General features: G+C 40.6%; 1 protein-coding gene across 2 annotated transcripts in view; it reads left to right on the top strand.

The window, feature by feature from the left end:
• The window catches only part of ATP9B (ATPase phospholipid transporting 9B), a 451,056-nt gene that overhangs the window by 130,293 nt on the left and 302,131 nt on the right, over nt 1-18,632 (top strand). For both annotated transcript variants that reach the window (XM_089682349.1, XM_089682348.1), the window contains exon 8: nt 15,573-15,667. In XM_089682349.1, the coding sequence (XP_089538475.1) occupies nt 15,573-15,667 (95 nt within the window). The remainder of the gene's footprint in view (nt 1-15,572; nt 15,668-18,632) is intronic.

Raw genomic sequence — 18,632 nt, 5'->3', positions numbered from 1 at the left:
CACCCTTTTGACCTTTTAGTAATAAATCTTACTTTCTGAAAGTGTTGAACTGTTTCTATAGCTCTTTAATGTAACTTACTAATCCTTGCCGCTGAAGAGCGCTACTATGAGTGTTTAACCCTCTGTATAACCGGTCTGTGGAGATAGCGGTATACCAACGATTAACCAATCATCCTAGTGTATTGCTGAGTTTCCTCTTTCTCTGTGCAAACAGGAGGTGGTGGCAGTGTGAAGGGTTAATTGCGTAATTAACCTCACCCAGTAACAAACGCTCCCAGGCTGCTGGTGCGTCGATTGTGGCCCAATTAGCTGGAAAATCGGTGTGCAGGGTGCAGCTGGGCGTAGTATTGTTACACACGTGGCATCGCGGTTTCAGATTGGCTAGTCCTTTGGTCACGAGTTTGGTGGGAAGGACAGGGGTCTGACGTTGCGCATGTCACAACTGTAGTACCATCAATTCAAAATGCAATGGAGATGGATAAAGGTGGATATGTTTGAAGTCCAGCCTGTGTGGTCAGTCTACAATCAAGAAATAAGTGTAGACGTGATGGGACAGGAAGTATCTTATTTGCAGGATCAACAGGTGAAGATCAAGAGAAAAAAGAAAAATAACACAGCCACCAAATTTAAAGACAGGTAAGCTGCAATATATGACATTTTTGGTTTTATGTTTAAATATACTTTAAACACAGCAAAGCCAAATGTAAAAATTGCACCTTTTAATTTGTTAAATGAAAGGTTTTTGATACATACAGCAAAATATACCCTTTATAGAAAAACTCAACTGAACACAATTGTTATCTAAAATCATAACTGCAGCCTTTTCAGTGATTGTAGACTTTTATGTTTGTGTACATGCTTCAAGGATTTGAATCTTTACTCCTGTGTGTGGCTTCACCTTCCCAGCATAGGAGCGAATTAGCTCAGAAAGAAGACATATACATGTCTCTCAGACGCAACAGAAGCTTTTCTTATATTATCAGTGATTAGGATATAGTATATTGTTTTTAAATAGACATCTTGTTTGCAAAGAGTTAATTGATAATATTGCATTATTTCACTAAGCCATTGTTTTAAAATAATCATATATATATTTTAATTATCCCTATTTTCAGTTAGAGTTCTACTTTAATGAAAATTGTTGCAGAAACGGCAGTCAAATTAATGTGTTTGCAGTTCTCCAATATTTACCTAAACTAGAATCAACAAGTACCTTGTATATGTGAAACACGTATCTGTTTTAATTAAACTGTACTGTTGCTGCATTTTGATATATTCCATAAAGTATTTAATACGACGGCATATTGCTTAAACACAAACGTCAATATAGAAATCCTCAAATATATGCAGTGTGATCAAGCTTGGATTAAAAGCATCTGTGTGCTTGTCAATAAAGAATTGTGATGAGTTCAGTGGCATCATATTGAAGGTGTATTAATACGCCGGATCCTATTGGCTTATCAGCTGATTGTTTAGAATGTAAATGAATCTGCTGATGGATCCAGTGACTGATGGCTTAAATTCCAATTAATCAATTGCTTCATCAGTTTCTTAATTCAGATCAAATATCTCTTGAGTGCACATAGTTCTTTCTGTGGTATTAGGAGAAATGAATGCTTTAGAACTAATTTTCATCAATCTCTTATAAATGCCAATATGTTTTTCTCTTTTGTCCCAGGTGATGACATTATGGCTTAAATGTTTGGAGATATATTACAGTGGCTTTTTAGTTAGTATGAAAGCTTAACTTTGCTTTTTGTGTTTTGAACGAAACTCTCTCCACAGGACACATCATGCTGTTCTTTTGTTTCTGCGCATCTTGTTGTCTGCTTAAAATTTTCATGCACTTCCATTTAAATGATTTAAAAATAAAGTTGCTGGTATTTGATATACATAGTCGCTGTCTATTTTCTCTTTGTTTCGTGAAGGTTTGTATGCCTTCTGTCAATGATTCTTCTTGGGCTGCTCCCACTACAAAGCTGCGTCCAACTATTTATGACAGGAACGTGCCCTATTTCACAAAAGCCTATCAATTAATGTATCAACAGTCTTCTGTGTGACACTCATACCAGCTGATCTTAATTTGATTGCCATGAAAACTATCGTTTCCTGACAACTCTTGTCAATTATACAAAATAAAATCAAGTATTCATAAGCAGACTGTAACTGGATAGTGTCAGGCAGATTTAATAATTCAGTTTTACTGAGGATTAACTGGCATTTGTTGTAGCTAATGTTCGCTTGTGTAAAAAATTTATTGAAACAAGCCTTTAGAGATAAAGAGAAGGTAGACTTAATATTTTCCCTGAGTCAGGTTTTCTGCTTTTGTGAAGAGGGCTTGATACAGAATAGTGGCATATGCTTTTATTACTACATTCAGGCTTACAGATTGGGGAATGCTGTATGTTATTTTTTTATTTTGTTCCTTTTTACTTGCATATGTAGTTTTATATATTATTATTATAAATTAAACTTCATTAGTTAATGATCTTACATGGTCTCATAATTGGTAGAAATTCATAATACTACTAGAGAGTAATAGTAATCAGTTCTTTTAGGTGGTTTTCAAGGTTTAAGTTTTTTGACTTCTTGTTGGTCAAATTGAAATACTTATCTCTGTGATTTATACTTTGATCAAGTTTTTTTTTTACTTACTTGCTGTCACTGGTCAGTCTGTATCCTGTATACATGTGTGTTATGAGCTGTAGGCAAAGAAAGAACAAACTCTCCAAGTAGAAATGGTGCAAATGATTGCTCCGGCTACCCCCAATACATCCCAAATCAGGTTATACCAAGATTCATATGGTTTTCTTACAAGGCTGTTGTTGAGTGTTCTGGGTTTGCATTGTGGTTTAGAAAATGTCCCCAATTGGATGGGCTTGGACCACATCAACTATCCCTCTATAGATAACCTGTTATAAACATGAGCAATTCAGACTGACGTAATGAAAACATGTATGAATAAAAGCCACCTTTATCGAAAATTTCACGTCAAATAATTTGTAGATCCAGAGTCACAGACAGCAAAAGTTATACGCAAATTCAACTTTTCTTGGAGAAAGAAAGCTTGTGCTCGTTCCTCCTGCTTCCAAAATGTCCTCCATGTTGGTAAATGAGGCTGCCCATCGTTGGTTCATCAAATAACTTAAAATGGAAGTGTATTAGGTGGGAACATTTGGGACCAATGGTGACCCTATCACCACAGGGTCACTAGTAAACTAAGTAACACCCTATAAAAGAAGAGCTTCTATACTAACTTTTCGGTGGCCCGTGTCTACACCTCTGCCACTTTGATGCTTCTGGTCACCGCAAGTATTCCCAATTCCAACTGTGTTGAATACCTCCTTCCACGTTGCACGCTTAGGTTTCTTCTGCTGGTTTTTGCTTCCTGTTGTGTCGTAGGAATTAGTGAGAGAAAATGCATTGTGTGGGGACAAGGTCACTTTAAACTTTCGTTAGTAATCTTAAAACTCCAGTGATGATATGAGACCCAAATTAACTCATATCATGTCCATTTTTATAAGTTTTTAGTAGTTAGGAAAATAAAACACTGGCAGAATCCAATAGCAGTTCATGAGGGATTCCCTCATCAACATTGACTGTCTTGATGGGGATTGGGCGAAAGATAATGGCATCATCTATGGCTTCCCTTAGTTGGATACAATCTTTTGTCTTTTTAAATGAAGGTAATTGTCTGTCATAGCACACTAGTTAAAGGGTGGTAAAAAGCCCTTTTGGTGCACACGCTAGGGGTACAGTATGTAAGAGAAGAAGGTTTTTTGCACAACATTGTCTATTAAAAAGTACAAAAGTGTGCAATAAATGTTGCTGTCCTGAAACATATTGCTATATAATTTGATTTGCTCTGTAAAAAACATAACTTACAGGTTTCTATAGTATATAATGATGATAATCCTGTATGGATAAATCACTCATGACTGCATATTTTTTGCTTTCCATTAGTTACGTTTATTAATAATGATAATACTAATAAACATTTTTATTGAGCAAAAATTCTAAAAAAAAATAACATTGAATATTATAGTACAAATGAAACAGCCAGATATTTTTATTCTATCAACAAATCTATTGCCATCTAGTAGGACTTTCATGTCTAGACTGTATTAATTCAGGAGGAGTTTTGATGAGTATTAATGATTTTGGGTCCAGTGTTGGTGAGTGCTATTGAGAGCTAACTTGGCACAACACAATCTGTCTCTTCTGAATAAAAGGGAAGCGGGCTATGAGATAAGTTATTGATGAAATTAACTGCTGAAGTGGAGAGGAAATGCAGTAGGCCAATACATGTCATACTGTGCAGTCAACCGTTCACAAGAGCCACATTGGTCTTGAACCATATTGATCTAAGCTATAATTCTAAATGAAATTGATGGATGTAGAGAAACATAAAGAGTCACAGGCATTGCTTTATGTAAAAGAAATATTATGGGCATCAAATAGTTAATACACTGAAAGTACTTATCAATGTATGACATTAATACTGACATTCCACTACATTATAGTGCTCTCAAATTGTAATAATAGTCACATAAAACATGACAAAGTGCCAGATGACATACTTAAATGGAATCTATAGTCTATTTACATATGTTGATGTGTGGATTTGATCAGTGAGTATGTGAGGACTACCCTGTTTGCTTATGATATGTATATAAGCTATGTTTGTGTATTGAGTACAGCACAGTGAGTATACTTTACTGTTCCCCTTTTTGATAATCTATGAGCCTGCATAAAAAGAATGTAGACAATATATGTGGCTCATCCTGTCATTCTTTTTTTTCTTAGGACTTGCTGCACTTATTAATTACCGTATTTTTCGCTCCATAAGACGCACTTTTTTCCCCCTAAAAAAGGGGGGAAAATGTCAGTGCGTCTTATGGAGCGAATATAAGGTGGCCGATCCGGTATTTCCGCCGCCACCATGTCAGAATACCGGGCCGGCTGCTCAGCTGTTCTCTGCGGCAGGAACTTACCTGTTCCTCGGTCCAGCGCTGTAGTCTTCCTGCTTCGGCTTCTTCCCGCCCCGACATCTGTGACAGATGGGTGCCCAGTGCGCATGCACGAGAAGCGCTGCGCTTGTGAATGGTACGGTGTCTTCTGGGACACATGACAGGTCCCAAAAGACGCCGGGCCATTCACAAAGCGCAGCGCTTCTCGTGCATGCGCACTGGGCACCCGGCTGTCAAAGTCGGGTGCCCACAGTATAGGAAGGAGAACTCCGCGGAAGTGGGAGCGGGTACCTGTCAAATTCAGGTACCCGTTCCCCCTCCCTCCCTAAAGGTCCGCAGTGTCTGGTTATGCCCTGTACTGTCTGCAGTCTCTGGTCATCTGTACTGTCCGCAGTCTCTGGTCATCTTCTGTACTGTTTGCAGTCTCTGTTCATCCCCTGTACTGTCTGCAGTCTTTGGTCATCTCCTGTACTATGTCCGTAGTCTCTGGTCATCTCTTGTACTATGTCCGCAGTCTGTGGTCATCTCCTGTACTATGTCCGCAGTCTCTGGTCTTCTCCTATACTGTGTCTGCAGTCTCTGGTCATCTCCTGTACTATGTCCACAGTCTCCAGTCATCTCCTGTACTGTGTCCGCAGTCTCTGGTCATCTCCTGTACTGTGTCCGCAGTCTCTGGTCATCTCCTGTACTGTGTCCGCAGTCTCTGGTCATCTCCTGTACTATGTCCACAGTCTCTGGTCATCTCCTGTACTATGTCCACAGTCTCTGGTCATCCCCTGTACTGTCTGCAGTCTCTGGTCATCTCCTGTACTATGTCCGTAGTCTCTGGTAATCTCCTGTATTATGTCTGTAGTCTCTGGTCATCTCCTGTACTATGTCTATAGTCTCTGGTCATCCCCTGTACTATGTCCCCAGTCTCTGGTCATCTCCTGTACTATGTATGCAGTCTCTGACCATCTCCTGTACTATGTCTGCAGTCTCTGGTCATCTCCTGTATTATGTCTGTAGTCTCTGACCATCTCCTGCACTATGTCTATAGTCTCTGGTCATCCCCTGTACTATGTCCCCAGTCTCTGGTCATCTCCTGTACTATGTATGCAGTCTCTGGTCATCCCCTGTACTGTCCGCAGTCTCTGGTCATCCCCTGTACTGTCCGCAGTGTCTGGTCACTTCCTGTACTATGTCTGCAGTCCATTGGTTCAGAATATTTTTTTTCTTGTTTTTCTCCTCTAAAACCTAGGCGCATCTTATGGAGCGAAAAATACGGTATATAACTAGCTCCTATATGGATAGTTTGCTAGTTTGTGTATGAGATGCAGTCATGAAAATATGGAAATTCAAGTGTGTAAAATGTGGAGATCATATCAAAGCTTATGTGTGCTATTTTTGCTGCATAGGTCAGGTAAACATACACTTGTGGCTGTGTTCACTGTTTCTCTGAAAAGTGATCTGCAGTGGATCACTTTTTACAGGCTTTTGATAGGCAGCTTGAAGTTGATATGGTGCCTCCTCACCGTCTGCTGTAACCCTTAAAACTCCTCAGCAACGTGTTTTTGTTGTGTTTGGTGGAAGTACTGCCTGCCAAGCATGACCTGTAATATCAGTGTTGCCACATTGCAGTAGCCATGCTAACTTGTGGCTGGGAGGTCAGGGGGTAGAAAAATCAGGGCCACCTATTTTACCCCCCCAGGTATCCCATGTAATCAAGTCCTTAACTGTATACTTGCTGACATTACACACTTACAATATATACTGACAAAAAAAACCCATAAAATGTCTGATACCTTTTTACAATTGATTGCAAGGGCTTGCTTGCTTATTGGTGGCCACTGCAGGTAACTGTACTGATCATAGGAAACGGAAAATATCTTGATGTTATCAATATATCTATTGTTTATTCATTCTACTTCAGTCTCTACCTTTGTTCCTAAATAACTGATCTAATCAAATGACACTAGCTCAGCAAGCTTTTATAGTAAAGGCATTTATTAATATCATGCTGTACCTTTTTGTATATATATGTGCTGTATTTTTTTTTTGCTAATTTGTATCATACTCCCATTGTGTATTTTTAATGTTTTTTTGTGGCTTTCCTTTTAAAGTGATTGTAAATGCCCTTTAAAAAGAATAATGAACAGGTTTATACTTACCTGCAATAGTATTGTACAGAGTCGCCGCGAACCTCGCCGGTACCCCTGGCTCCTCTCTTCCACAGAGTGTCCCCATAGAAAGACGCTTTCTATAGTGGCACTCATGTGGGCTCACTTCTGAGCCTTGATATTTGTGTCTAGTCACACAAACAGTGGTACTTGGCCCCCACTCCCTTGTCACTGGCTTTGATTGACAGCAGTGGGAGCCAATGGCTCCTGTTACTTCAGCAAAGCCCAAAAAAACAGTAAGAGAGGGGAAAGAAGAGCAGCAGACAGACAGAGCACTGGATCAAATAGGGGTTCAGGTAAGTAAAGGGGGGGGGAGAGTGAGGGGGGGTTACTAATACCTAAACATGTTTTACCTTAATGTAGGCAGTGCATTAAGGTAAAAAATTCTTAGCCTTTATAACCACTTTTATGTCTTCAAGTCAAGCTTGACTTTTGCATTCATTTCCTTTGTTAGAAGTAGTGCAACCATCATGGTCAATCACTGATAGCACTTCTGGGCACTAGTTCATGTGTGGCTCAGTTGCACACACAGACTGCAAGGTGCTATCTATTTCTCGCTACTTTTAATTTTGTAATAAAACTGGACCAAACCTATTGTAACATAAATATAGTTCATTATAATTAACTCACACAAGCAACCTCTGGGCTTCATTGAACAGAACCCAGAAACTGTTTGCATTGACATCGCACTGACAGATGCTGGAAAACAGAAAAAAATGAAGTTGCTGCGGGGCAAAATAGCTAGATATTTTTTGAGACAGCAAAATAAACAGCTTAAAGCAGTAATAAGCCCAAAAGCAAACATTTATTATATTTAAGCTTACAAATTCTTAGATGTGATGGCTGCATTGGTTTTCTTTTTAGGCTTTTTTCCCCCTTATTTGCACCAGGTGATCTGGCCAGTAAGTCTGTTGTTTTTCAAAATAACAAGCTCTCCTGCAGATGTAGCAGTTATAGGAATGAGATAAACCATTTATCGCTGGCAGAGGTGCTTGCAATGGTCAGTATTTATGTAAAACCTTTATCCCAAAAGGAAAAAATATCAACTTTAGGTAGACTGGTCCTTCACTTAAGAAAATGTGAGCAACAACTAGTAAAGCGAGTGTAAATCGGAAGTCTCAGTGGTATAAATAGCCAATGACATAAATATGGAAATGTGTCCATATAGGGGCACAGATGTCATTAGCATCCTGTCCCCGTGTTTATGTGTGCTGTGGGGAGAGGTTTAGAGTAAAAAAAAGAAAAATCACAATTTGATAGTTTGAATAGAGATGAGTTTGGAGGACTCCCAGGCACATCTCTAATGGAAAACACATACTGCCTGCCATTTTGGGAAACCCCTATCAAATCCTCCTAGTCTACACATCACATGGCCAGCAGTATGGAGCAAATTATCAAGGTGTCCTTTGCACTATGCTTCGCACTCCCTGTCACCCAGCATACCTACCACTGCCTTTTTGACTCTGAACCCTCCTGCCTCCCAGCATATCTGATGTTGCACACAACATCTCAGACACTCCATATATCTGTCTGCCAGAAAATGCCCGTCACCCCCCCCCCCCCCCCCCACCACCGATTTTGATTTCTAATCACTTTCTGTCTTTGTGGCAATGGTCACCATGACAAATGGGGAGGTAAATCTCCACAGTGGGGACTTAACAGCAGGATGGCTATACTGTGTGACACGGCGGTATAAATATCAGGACTGGATGAACAGCAATACAATTGGCAGTTAACCCCTTCGCTCCGGCGCCACCTGGCCCTTTAAGGGTTTCAGAAGCCGGGAGGCGAGGTTTAGGGTCATGTGACCGCCGGGACATGCCGTCACGGCGGTCACATGATCGGGAAAGGTCCTGATCAAAAGAGGAGATCGGGACCTTTCCATGAGCACCGGGCGCGCGCTCTCAGCACATATGTTCTTTTTTAATAGAGGTTGCACATTTGCGTTCGGCTGGCATGAAGAGGTTAATACAGTTTCCGCATATGTATTTCTGTTGTGTGTTCATCTGTTTGCCTTGGAGTTCAGCTTTAGCCCTGGTTCACCCTGAATGCGATATTAAAATTGTTCTACTTCACTTGATGTATCAAGATTTCCAAGCCGCAGGCTAGTGTGATTTCAGGTGCGACTTGCCTGACATCTGTGCGTCTTCATTATCTAATGGAACATTGCATATTCATACAAAATGAAAAGTTTTAATACATTTTATGATGACTTTTTTTAAAGGTCAAATGGCAGTTTTCTGGACTCTGCATAACCTGGATAAAAGAAATGTGCTAAAATAAAAGCAAACGTTTTCAGAAACAAATATGATACTATGATACTTTTGACTTTTGTTTAATGCATTTCATAAATGTTCATTCATCTGGTGGTCAGGTTGTTGCTAATTGCTGACAGTTTCATGCTGTTCAGGACTAAGTAAAACTACATGTGAAAATAACAGGGTTTCACCCAACTTGTAGCCTTTGTGATCCTTTCTGTAGGAAGCCAGACATCTTTAATGAAGTAAATGTAATATGCCAATCTAGTTCACTGATATAAGGGATGACATGACATATCATGTTAAAAGACGATATCAAGAGACATCAGATATGTGGCTACCGTTCCTCTTTTTTTTCTCTTCCAAGCAGCAATGTGTCATATGGTGTTTAGGTGGTGGTTTTGAATGTAGTGGAACTGCAAATTCTTATAGTGAAATTGTGAAAAACAGTGGAATTTTTTTATTAAGGGCAAGGAGTTTAGCAAGAAAAAAATTCCCTAGACCTTAGTGAATGAAGTGAAGCTCTGCTTGCTTGTGCCATCAAAACATGTGCACACAAAATTGCTGTTTTTTTTTCCTTGCATGGTATTCTTTACAAAGTGAAATTTCACCACATTTACTTAATGCTGTGGAAAATCCATTTGCAAAGTGTAACTACCCTTGCAACATGAACAGGTTATTTGCCGTTTGTAAATCAACCCCTTTATCTCCATCTTTAAAAGACTTGCACTTCTCTAAAAATTTTAATTTTTTTACATACTTGTCTGTAAAATCCATTTCTTGGAGTACATCACGGAACACAGAGCAGGCTATTCATGACTATGAGGGTTATAGGCCATCTAGGTGAATGGACACTGGCTGACCAATCAGAGAGGAGGTCCTCCCCTATATAGCCCCTCCTATACAGGAACTACTTCAGCTTTTGTAGCAAGCAATGAAAATTTCAGAAAGAGGGGCGGGACCTATGTGTCCCGTGATGTACTCCAAGAAATGTATTTTACAGGTAAGTATGTAGAAAAAAATTCATTTTTTTTTTATCGTACAACATGGGACACAGAGCAGGCTATGCATGACTATGTGGTATGTTACGGGAAAAGTAAGAAATTTGAGGGGAGGGTGACACCATGATAGCCACTGTCCATAATCCCTCAGGACCGCCCTTAAAAGGCTGCGGCCAAAGGCAGAATCCTCTGCGGATCTGACATCCACCTGGTAGAACCTTGTGAATGTGTGAACCGAAGAACATGTAGAGGCCTTGCAAACCTGAGCCACTGACGCCTTATGTCGGATTGCCCAAGATGCCCCCACACTCCTGGAAGAGTGTGCTTTCACCCAAAGGGTTATCTTTTGCCGTAGGCTTGAATGATCAGTTGGCGGATCAAATGAGAAATAGTCACCTTGGATGCCGCCTGCCCCTTCTAGGCCCCTCTTGCAGCACAAATGTACCACATCAAAGGTATGCAGAGATCTTTCTCTTGCTGACTGAGGCCTAGGAAAGAATGAAGGCAGAACTATGTCCTAATTGAGATGAAAGCTAGAAACCACCTTTGGTAAAAAAGCATGGTTGAGGTCGCAACACCACCTTATCATGATGCAAAACCAGATATAGTTCTCTGCAAGATAGAGCTGCCAGCTCCGACACCCTTCTCGCAAAAGTGATTGCCGCTGGAAACAGCACCTTATGAGTAAACAGGACCAGTGGAATCTCTTAAATATGTTCAAATGGGGGCTTTTGCAAAACTTCCAAAACCAAATTCAGGTCCCAAGGACACAAAGGCAACCTGGCAGGAGCTGCATGCATCACTCCTTGTAAAAAAGTGCAGACCAAAGAGTGAGATGCAATAGGCCTCTGGAAAAAAAGTTAATGCTGAAACCTGGCCCTTAATGGTACCAACAGCCTACTTCTTCAACCCTGTTTGAAGAATCGACAGAATCCTGCCAATCACATACGTTTGTGGGTGCCATTTGTGAACCCCACACCAGGCAATGTAAGCCTTCCAGGTTCTGTTATAAATGTTCCTAGAAACTTAGTTTCTAGCACCCAACATGATAGGGAAGACAGAATCCAACACTCTCCTATCCTTCAGGATCTGTTTTTCAATAGCCATGCCATCAAATTTAGTGACCATAAAGTTGGGTTCAATATAGAACTTTGAGACAACAGGTCTGGCTGATATGGCAGGGCCCACGGCCCATCTACTGCCATCTTCACTTTTGAGAATTGCCAAGAGACTGATTGGTCAGGTGTGCATAGCTCTCTTCTAGAGTCAGGACCAGGATTCTGGGCTCCACTCCGGCAGACAGAAAGTCATTGCCATTGAGTCAGGAGGGCTCCACCTAGGAGAGGTGGAAGCCAGAGCAGCAAGGGGCTGCTAGCTGTGTGCAAAAAGCCATTTTTTGGAAGGAGGCTGTGTGCGTTCAAGGAGTCCAACGCTGTGTGCTGGGACTAGCCAGTGGTCTGGGAGACCCATATCAATAGAGGTACTGCTAACAAGCAGGGCTGATAAAGAAAGCCAGGAGGCTGAATATTTTGTTTCTATTGATGGTGGATACCCCTGCGTGGGAAAGCTGTTATGTGGAACTTTCTTTTAAATAAAATTGGGCAAAAACAGCCCTTAAAAAAAGAAGCAAGTGAGTGACTGTTTAAAAAGCTCTACCCTTGGTGCTAGTTCCTACAACATGCATAGCTGTGCGCAGCTGTATACACTGGTGCTCTCATAAGCACAATTATAGATTACAGACATATGAAAAAATGTGAAGTTTTTTTGCATACTCCTGTACATTATAGTCCTGTTTAGGTTGCACATGCTCAGACTCCCATAAGCAAGAGGCTTCTTACATGAATAAAGTGCTCCTTTATCATCTTAACACTATTTAGCTATTAACCTGCACTGTACTTGAGAAGGTTGGGCTGACCATCAAGGATACTCTTGCCTCATGACCAGCTATGATTGGATGAATCTCAACATTGCATACTAAAGAAAGGAGGTATACATTTGTTCTGTAGTTTAGTTTATAAAACATAATGTAAACCATTGGCTTGTGTGTGTGCCAGTATCAGTATAATTATATAGTACAAGTACAGTAAGCCAAAGTCAAAAATAATATTTCTGTTTAAGGACTTTCTACAAGTGCATTCTGCTGTTTTCATTAAGTTCTTTTATAAATGAAGGCTTTCTCTTGATTTACATTTTTTTTCTTATTCACACCCCTTTTAGCAGCAATATACAGTATATACACAGACACAGTTAGATATTTCCCTGACCGTTGAGCAGAATTGGACCATTTTTTCTCCCCAGTGCTTAGTTGCCTCCTCCCATTAATTTCCCTTTGGCTAAATAAGAGAACACGTTTACACACTTTGATGTCTAAGGGGAAAAGGCTATTTTTTTGTTGTTCATTGAGGGACTCAACAATGTAGTAATTCTTGGATATTTGGGTTATATGCTAATCCCTACAGGTGGACACAGACAAAAAAAAGGATTGAACGACAGTCCCCATATAACCCGACCTAAAACCATCATGCTTCAGTTTTTTGCTAGTTTCCTATGAGGTTGGCGGCATTTTCGTCAGTTCTGCTGAGGACAATGAAAAAATATTTTTGCTTTTTTTTTCTGGTCCTTCGCAGGTGTTTTTTTCCTTTTTAATCAAGACCTTTAATATGATGCATGAGCTGGTCTCTGTACAACAGCTGTCCTGATATGCTTTTGTCCATGCTTGGATCAGGTTGGACCAAAGGTTGCAGGTCTAGCCTGGAATGTGACCTTCAGGTACTGGGCTCAGCTTGTAGCACTTTCCAGACCTTCATGTACTGTATTAGCTTCAAGGCGCTCTCCAGGTGTAGAGCTGTGGCAAAGCCTCCAGTCTCTGAATAATTAGGCCCATGGGTTGGGCGACTACAAACTGGAATGTGACCTTTGTCCACAGGACTCTGCATTGTGGCACTTTCCAGACTTGTGTACTTTGTAAGTTAGCCACAGAGCATTTTTTAGTTTCAGAATATTGGTACACCTCCTGGCATAACACAATCTTCAATGAATGTGTGTGTGTGTGTGTCTATGCCTTTAAAAGTAGCAAAGATATCCAGTGAAGTGGCATTTTCACACTTTGCATTGAGGTGCTTTTAGATCTGTCTGTTCTGTGTTAGCCATACTGCTCTCTCCAGTTTTGGAACCTCTGGTGCACCTAGTCTCTGATGTCTCCAGTGTAAGTGTAAGGTGTACTAATAATATCCTGCTATGTGGCCTTTAAGCACTGAATGCTTTGTGTATTGTAGGGAGCACTCCCCTGGTCCAGAGCAGTGACAAAGTCAAGTCTCTGTACGCCTTCATTGTGTGAACCTCTGAATAGTGTGATATAAACCTATTTTGTGACGTTCAAACATTGGGTTTTATATTGTCCCACTTTCCAAACTTTTTTGTACTGTCTCAGCTACAGACTAATTTCTGTTTTTAGAGTCGTGGCACAAACTCTCTGTGACTGTAAGTCTGGTTGCTGTTTTTGAATCTTGATATTTAGCTCTTTCGCACTGCACTCTGTATTTTATCACTTCTCAGTTGCTTGTGTACTATATTAATATCTTGCTGAGTATTTTCAGTTTATTAACTGTGGCACAGCCTGTGGGTGTGACCCAGTCTTTCTTATTACATTTAATGGTTAATGCTGGTTGGGCTGAAGAAAAAGGAACCACATCACAATTTTAACCTTTAGGTGCCTTTTTGTACTGTGGTGAATATTCAGCCTGAAGAAACTTTGTGCAGACATTAGCAAAAAGGGACAATGTGGTTTGTGCTTGTACTCCTTGTTTCTTTCCCTCCCTTTGGCTTGAAAGTAAGTTTATCCTTGCTGCTGGTTCAGGTACATTTTTCGGTCTTAGTCTACTGCCTGCTTTCAGTGACTTATTACCACTGGATGCCATTGCCTTTTTTTAATATAGTTGTTTACCGCTATGTGGTGCAACATGTCTGTTAAATAAAGCACAGGCGACAGTCCCACTGCAAAGGTTGATACTCCACTACTGTTTAACTGACTGATTCACCGGTATCCTCAGTGGCAACCAATGCCTTTTTGGATCATGTGACCCCAATTTCTAAAGGGGCATCCTCATCAGCACCTTCTATAGCACTGCTGCCTGTGCCTGAGGCCTACATTGTGTTTACCAGGTCTCTTATCTGATATTGTGTCTGTCTTTGCAAGATTAATGGAACAGCCTGCTCACAGACCTTCAGTTCATGTCTTGGTGTCATCTGTGGCAGAACCTAGTTCTCTCTACACCTCGCACTGTCTGACTGAGACAGGGAGCCGCACAAGGCCCGCCCCAACATCTGATTTGTTCCCCGGACAGAGAACACACTTGATCCCGCCCAATTAGCTTCACAGCTTTGCCCATCACATTCCCCATGAGATGGGAGGCCCAGCCTTTAGGATGGGGATCGCCTCCGAGACCCGCCCAGTGAGTAGAGCTCCATTGCTTGACTCTCAGACTGAGAATCCGCCTACCCAGCCTCAGCTCTAGGCTTGGAGCTTGTCAGGTGGTGTCCGCAGTGAATGGGCTGACAAAAGCCCAGGGATCAGGACGCTTAGTACTCATGGCGACCTTGCGCCTGGGATTTGTCGAGCGCTGGACTAACATCAGAGCCTTTCCTACCGTCAGGACACACTGATAGTTTGGGAAAAACAGGGTAGGCTGGTTGTACAGAAGTCAGTCGGTAAATCGACTTCTGTACAATCAGGCTGCCCATACATGGGTCGAAGTTTGTCTGGCCCCTGCTGAACTGCCCAAATTTCAATCCATCTAAGGCCATCTTTACTGCATTTTTCTGCATCCTTGCAACGTACTCTGAAAGCTCCCAAGCCTCACCTCTATCCTCTTATTTCCTTTTGTTTGAAATGAACAGTGCACTCTAGTTGTAGTTCTATAGGCAGCTGCATACAACCCCTATGAAAAAGAATTACCACATTTGTTTCTCCCTCAATGGACTTCAAAAAAATTATTTTACAGTAAGTACAAAAATATTTTTTTTTATTCAGAAATTTTATTATTTACATGCTCTGAGTGTGTTTTTCTTTTTATTACCGTTGTGCAGTTGTTTAGTAATCCAGTGCTGCACTATATATTCCATACACAGTATATTCCCTAATGATAGTAAGAACAGAACTCTCCCCTTGTTTTCTCTCCTTTGTAGGGTCTTGCTTCATTCGCACTGATCAGCTAGATGGTGAAACAGACTGGAAACTGAAAATTGCAGTGAGCTGTACGCAAAGATTACCAGCTTTAGGAGTAAGTGTTGACTTTATTTACATCACAGGTGCTAGATTTTCAGTGCATATTATACAGCAGATCCATATATATTGTTTATTGTACTTTGTACTTTACCTTTAGGAAGTCCCTGCTATATTGAATAAGTCCAATAGTTATACAATTCAGTGTGTTAATTGCTTCCCTCTCTGAAGACAGCCAGTATATAAACTCAGATTTTAGTAGTGCTCCTAGTGCAATGTAATAACTAACATCCTTTAAGGGTCCTTTCTCACTGATGCGCTTTTGTGCAGCTGGAGGGTCTTTTCAAACTGATGCACTTTTGATGCCTTCCCATTGACTTGCAATGGAAGGTGCCTTTTTGGTGCACTTTTGAAAAACTGCACCAAAGATGCAGCATGCAGAACATTTTAAAGCACAGCGCACTTGCTGTGTGAACAGTTACATGGGATTTAATAGGGAATAGTTTTCAAGCGCTTTTGTTGCCTTGGAAAGCACGGCAAATGTGTGAAAGGGGCCTACATCCTTACATTTTAGCAAGATTGGGCTTCAAGTGGGAAAATACTAAAATACTCACCTTTTAGCAAGATTGGACTACCTGTGGGATAATACTTGGTTAGAGATGCAGAGCAGGAGCACTGATTGGCTGCCTCTACCTCAGCAGTCAGTTGGTGTCTTTGCCTCACACAGATCAAGCTGTGTCTTTCACTACAACTGTGACCAGCAAGCATCAGCTTGAACCTGCTAGAAGTAAAATTCGGGGTTGTAGTATTACTCTCTAATAGGGAGCATCAGCTGAGATGGTGAAATTATTGAACCTAAAAGTAGGGATTAGGTGCTCTTTAAAAAAATGCCTGACTTGTGAAAAAGTGTTTAAACAATGTTTTTTTCATATATGTATTTGGACTATAGGTAAATTCCATTTAAACTATGATACACATATTTCCCTGCATTTTCTATATTTTGTACACAAGTTTCAAATCATGGTTACCTAAAACTTAGCAACTGGCAGATATGATTGCTGCTCTGGTCAATTTAGGCCAGATTAGGGTAACAATCTAAAGTCTGTGAGTACCAACAAATGAGTCCATCCAGTTTTGCTTATATATAAAGGTCTAAATACCTTATTCAAGCGTAATTTCCTCAAGCAAGAAGTTTCTGACCAAGATACTGCCTCAGTGCGCCAATCAAATAAACACACATTTATGCTTAGGCAATTTGAGATTTCTGAAAGTTAGATGGTCAACAGCCCTCTACTTGTTTAAGTGTTCATGCCTTTGGCTATTTGTAGGTTGTTTATGAGCCTAGTACACATTTTTTGGCACTTTCCCTTGCCCGAGAAGCCATGCACAACAGTTCTGCATTTGGAAAATACTTCAGATGAGCATGTTTGGGTCAACGCAGATGCAAGGAAGCTTTGGCATGTACAAGAGTAATGCTACGTACAGCCATTCACTTGCATGGCAGGCTGCAGGTGGCACGTGGGCCTCCCAATCATGGGAAAGCGCTGGGAAATCTATATTAGGTGCATAAAAATCTTGTATATACCCTTTTTCATGAACCCTAGTTCTGTCTACATATTTAACTGCCCTTTTAATTGCAAAGCTAGCTTCCGCACTGTCAGTACTGGATACTTAGTAATAGGGATGGCAGCATCATATCTGAAATCTTTCATATTGTTTGTCCTGATAATTTAATATCACATGCACTGGTGTTGTTTTGGGGGGACCTGGTGTTAGAATAGCACACTGTCATGCAGAATTTACACACGTATCTGAAACATCCAATGTAATCATTTCAAAAGTGTAGAAATGACAGCTCGGGAAAACTTCCCTGGCACCCGAATTGCTAAATTTCAATTCCCTCAGTTCAATGCACTCAGTCCTATGGGGTCACTCCCTCTCTGCCTGGACCAGCAAAAGTGTTGCTGCTATGCTAGCAATTGAGTTTCAGGAATGTTTTCAACAACACCTGAAAATGTGAAATTTTTGTTGCTGGGTGACTTTTCTTCATGACAAAGCAGCTATATAACATGGGGTACATAGTTAGAAACAAGTGCTGCCAATACAACAAAGAGAAGCATTGTCCATTGTAATTAGTTTAAGAAAGTTTTGTTTTTACTAGATTCAAAAACCCAACATTTGCGCATAACTGAAATATGGTGGCTACAATTGCTGATCTGTTTGTGAAAATACAAGCTGAGTGGTTGCTAGACTGACACGCAGGCTTTAATATATTTGACAGACTTTGAACAAGTATGCAGATCAAGAAAAGTTAGAAACAAGTCCACATGAGAATTAGGCAGCTAGCATTTTTCAGAAGAGGTGATCAGGAATGGCTTCTTCCATGTTTCTCTTAACTTGCAGCCTCTTTCACCTTCTGACTGTGTTTAATGATAACTTTTCTAAACAATACTGTTGATATATAGATAGCAGTAGCTAACTACATTAAAGTGGACTTCTGTAATGTAAAGACAATTTTATTTTCAACTTCTTCAAGCTACTTCTTTTGTTCTAATGAGTGTTAAGAAAATACCCTAGTATTCGTATCCACGCAGGCACCTTAATCCAATCACCATTGTCTTCTGTATCCAAGATGTGCACCTCACTGTCCTCAATAGAACATACCTATTCCTTAAGATGTGGGGAAACTGATGAGTCTTCAGCTGTAGAATTTACCACTATTGCAATCTAAATACCCTTTTTTGCTTTATTTTCTTTGCGGTCACATGAGCAAAAAGCCCTGGCCCATCTCTGTAATGTTTGGGGCCAACAACAGGGTGGCATTCCCTAGAGCAGTGAAGTCACCCACGAACTTTCACTGCTCTAGGCATTTTTGGAAGAAGAGTCTGATCCCATCAGTCACACAGAGGGGCCTGGGGCTTTGTGGTCTGCATTGAAAGTGAAGCAAAAAAGTGTTTACAATTTGATGCATTCTTTATTTTATGCAGCACGATGGCAGCGTTTAAAATTTGAGACTTCTAGTA

Source organism: Staurois parvus, unplaced genomic scaffold (genome assembly GCF_062004578.1).
Source record: "Staurois parvus isolate SC_StPar_1 unplaced genomic scaffold, SC_StPar_1.0 ptg000287l, whole genome shotgun sequence".
NCBI classification, from domain to species: domain Eukaryota; kingdom Metazoa; phylum Chordata; class Amphibia; order Anura; family Ranidae; genus Staurois; species Staurois parvus.
Note: the sequence above shows the minus strand (reverse complement) of the source record. Positions and strands in the feature narration are given on the sequence as shown.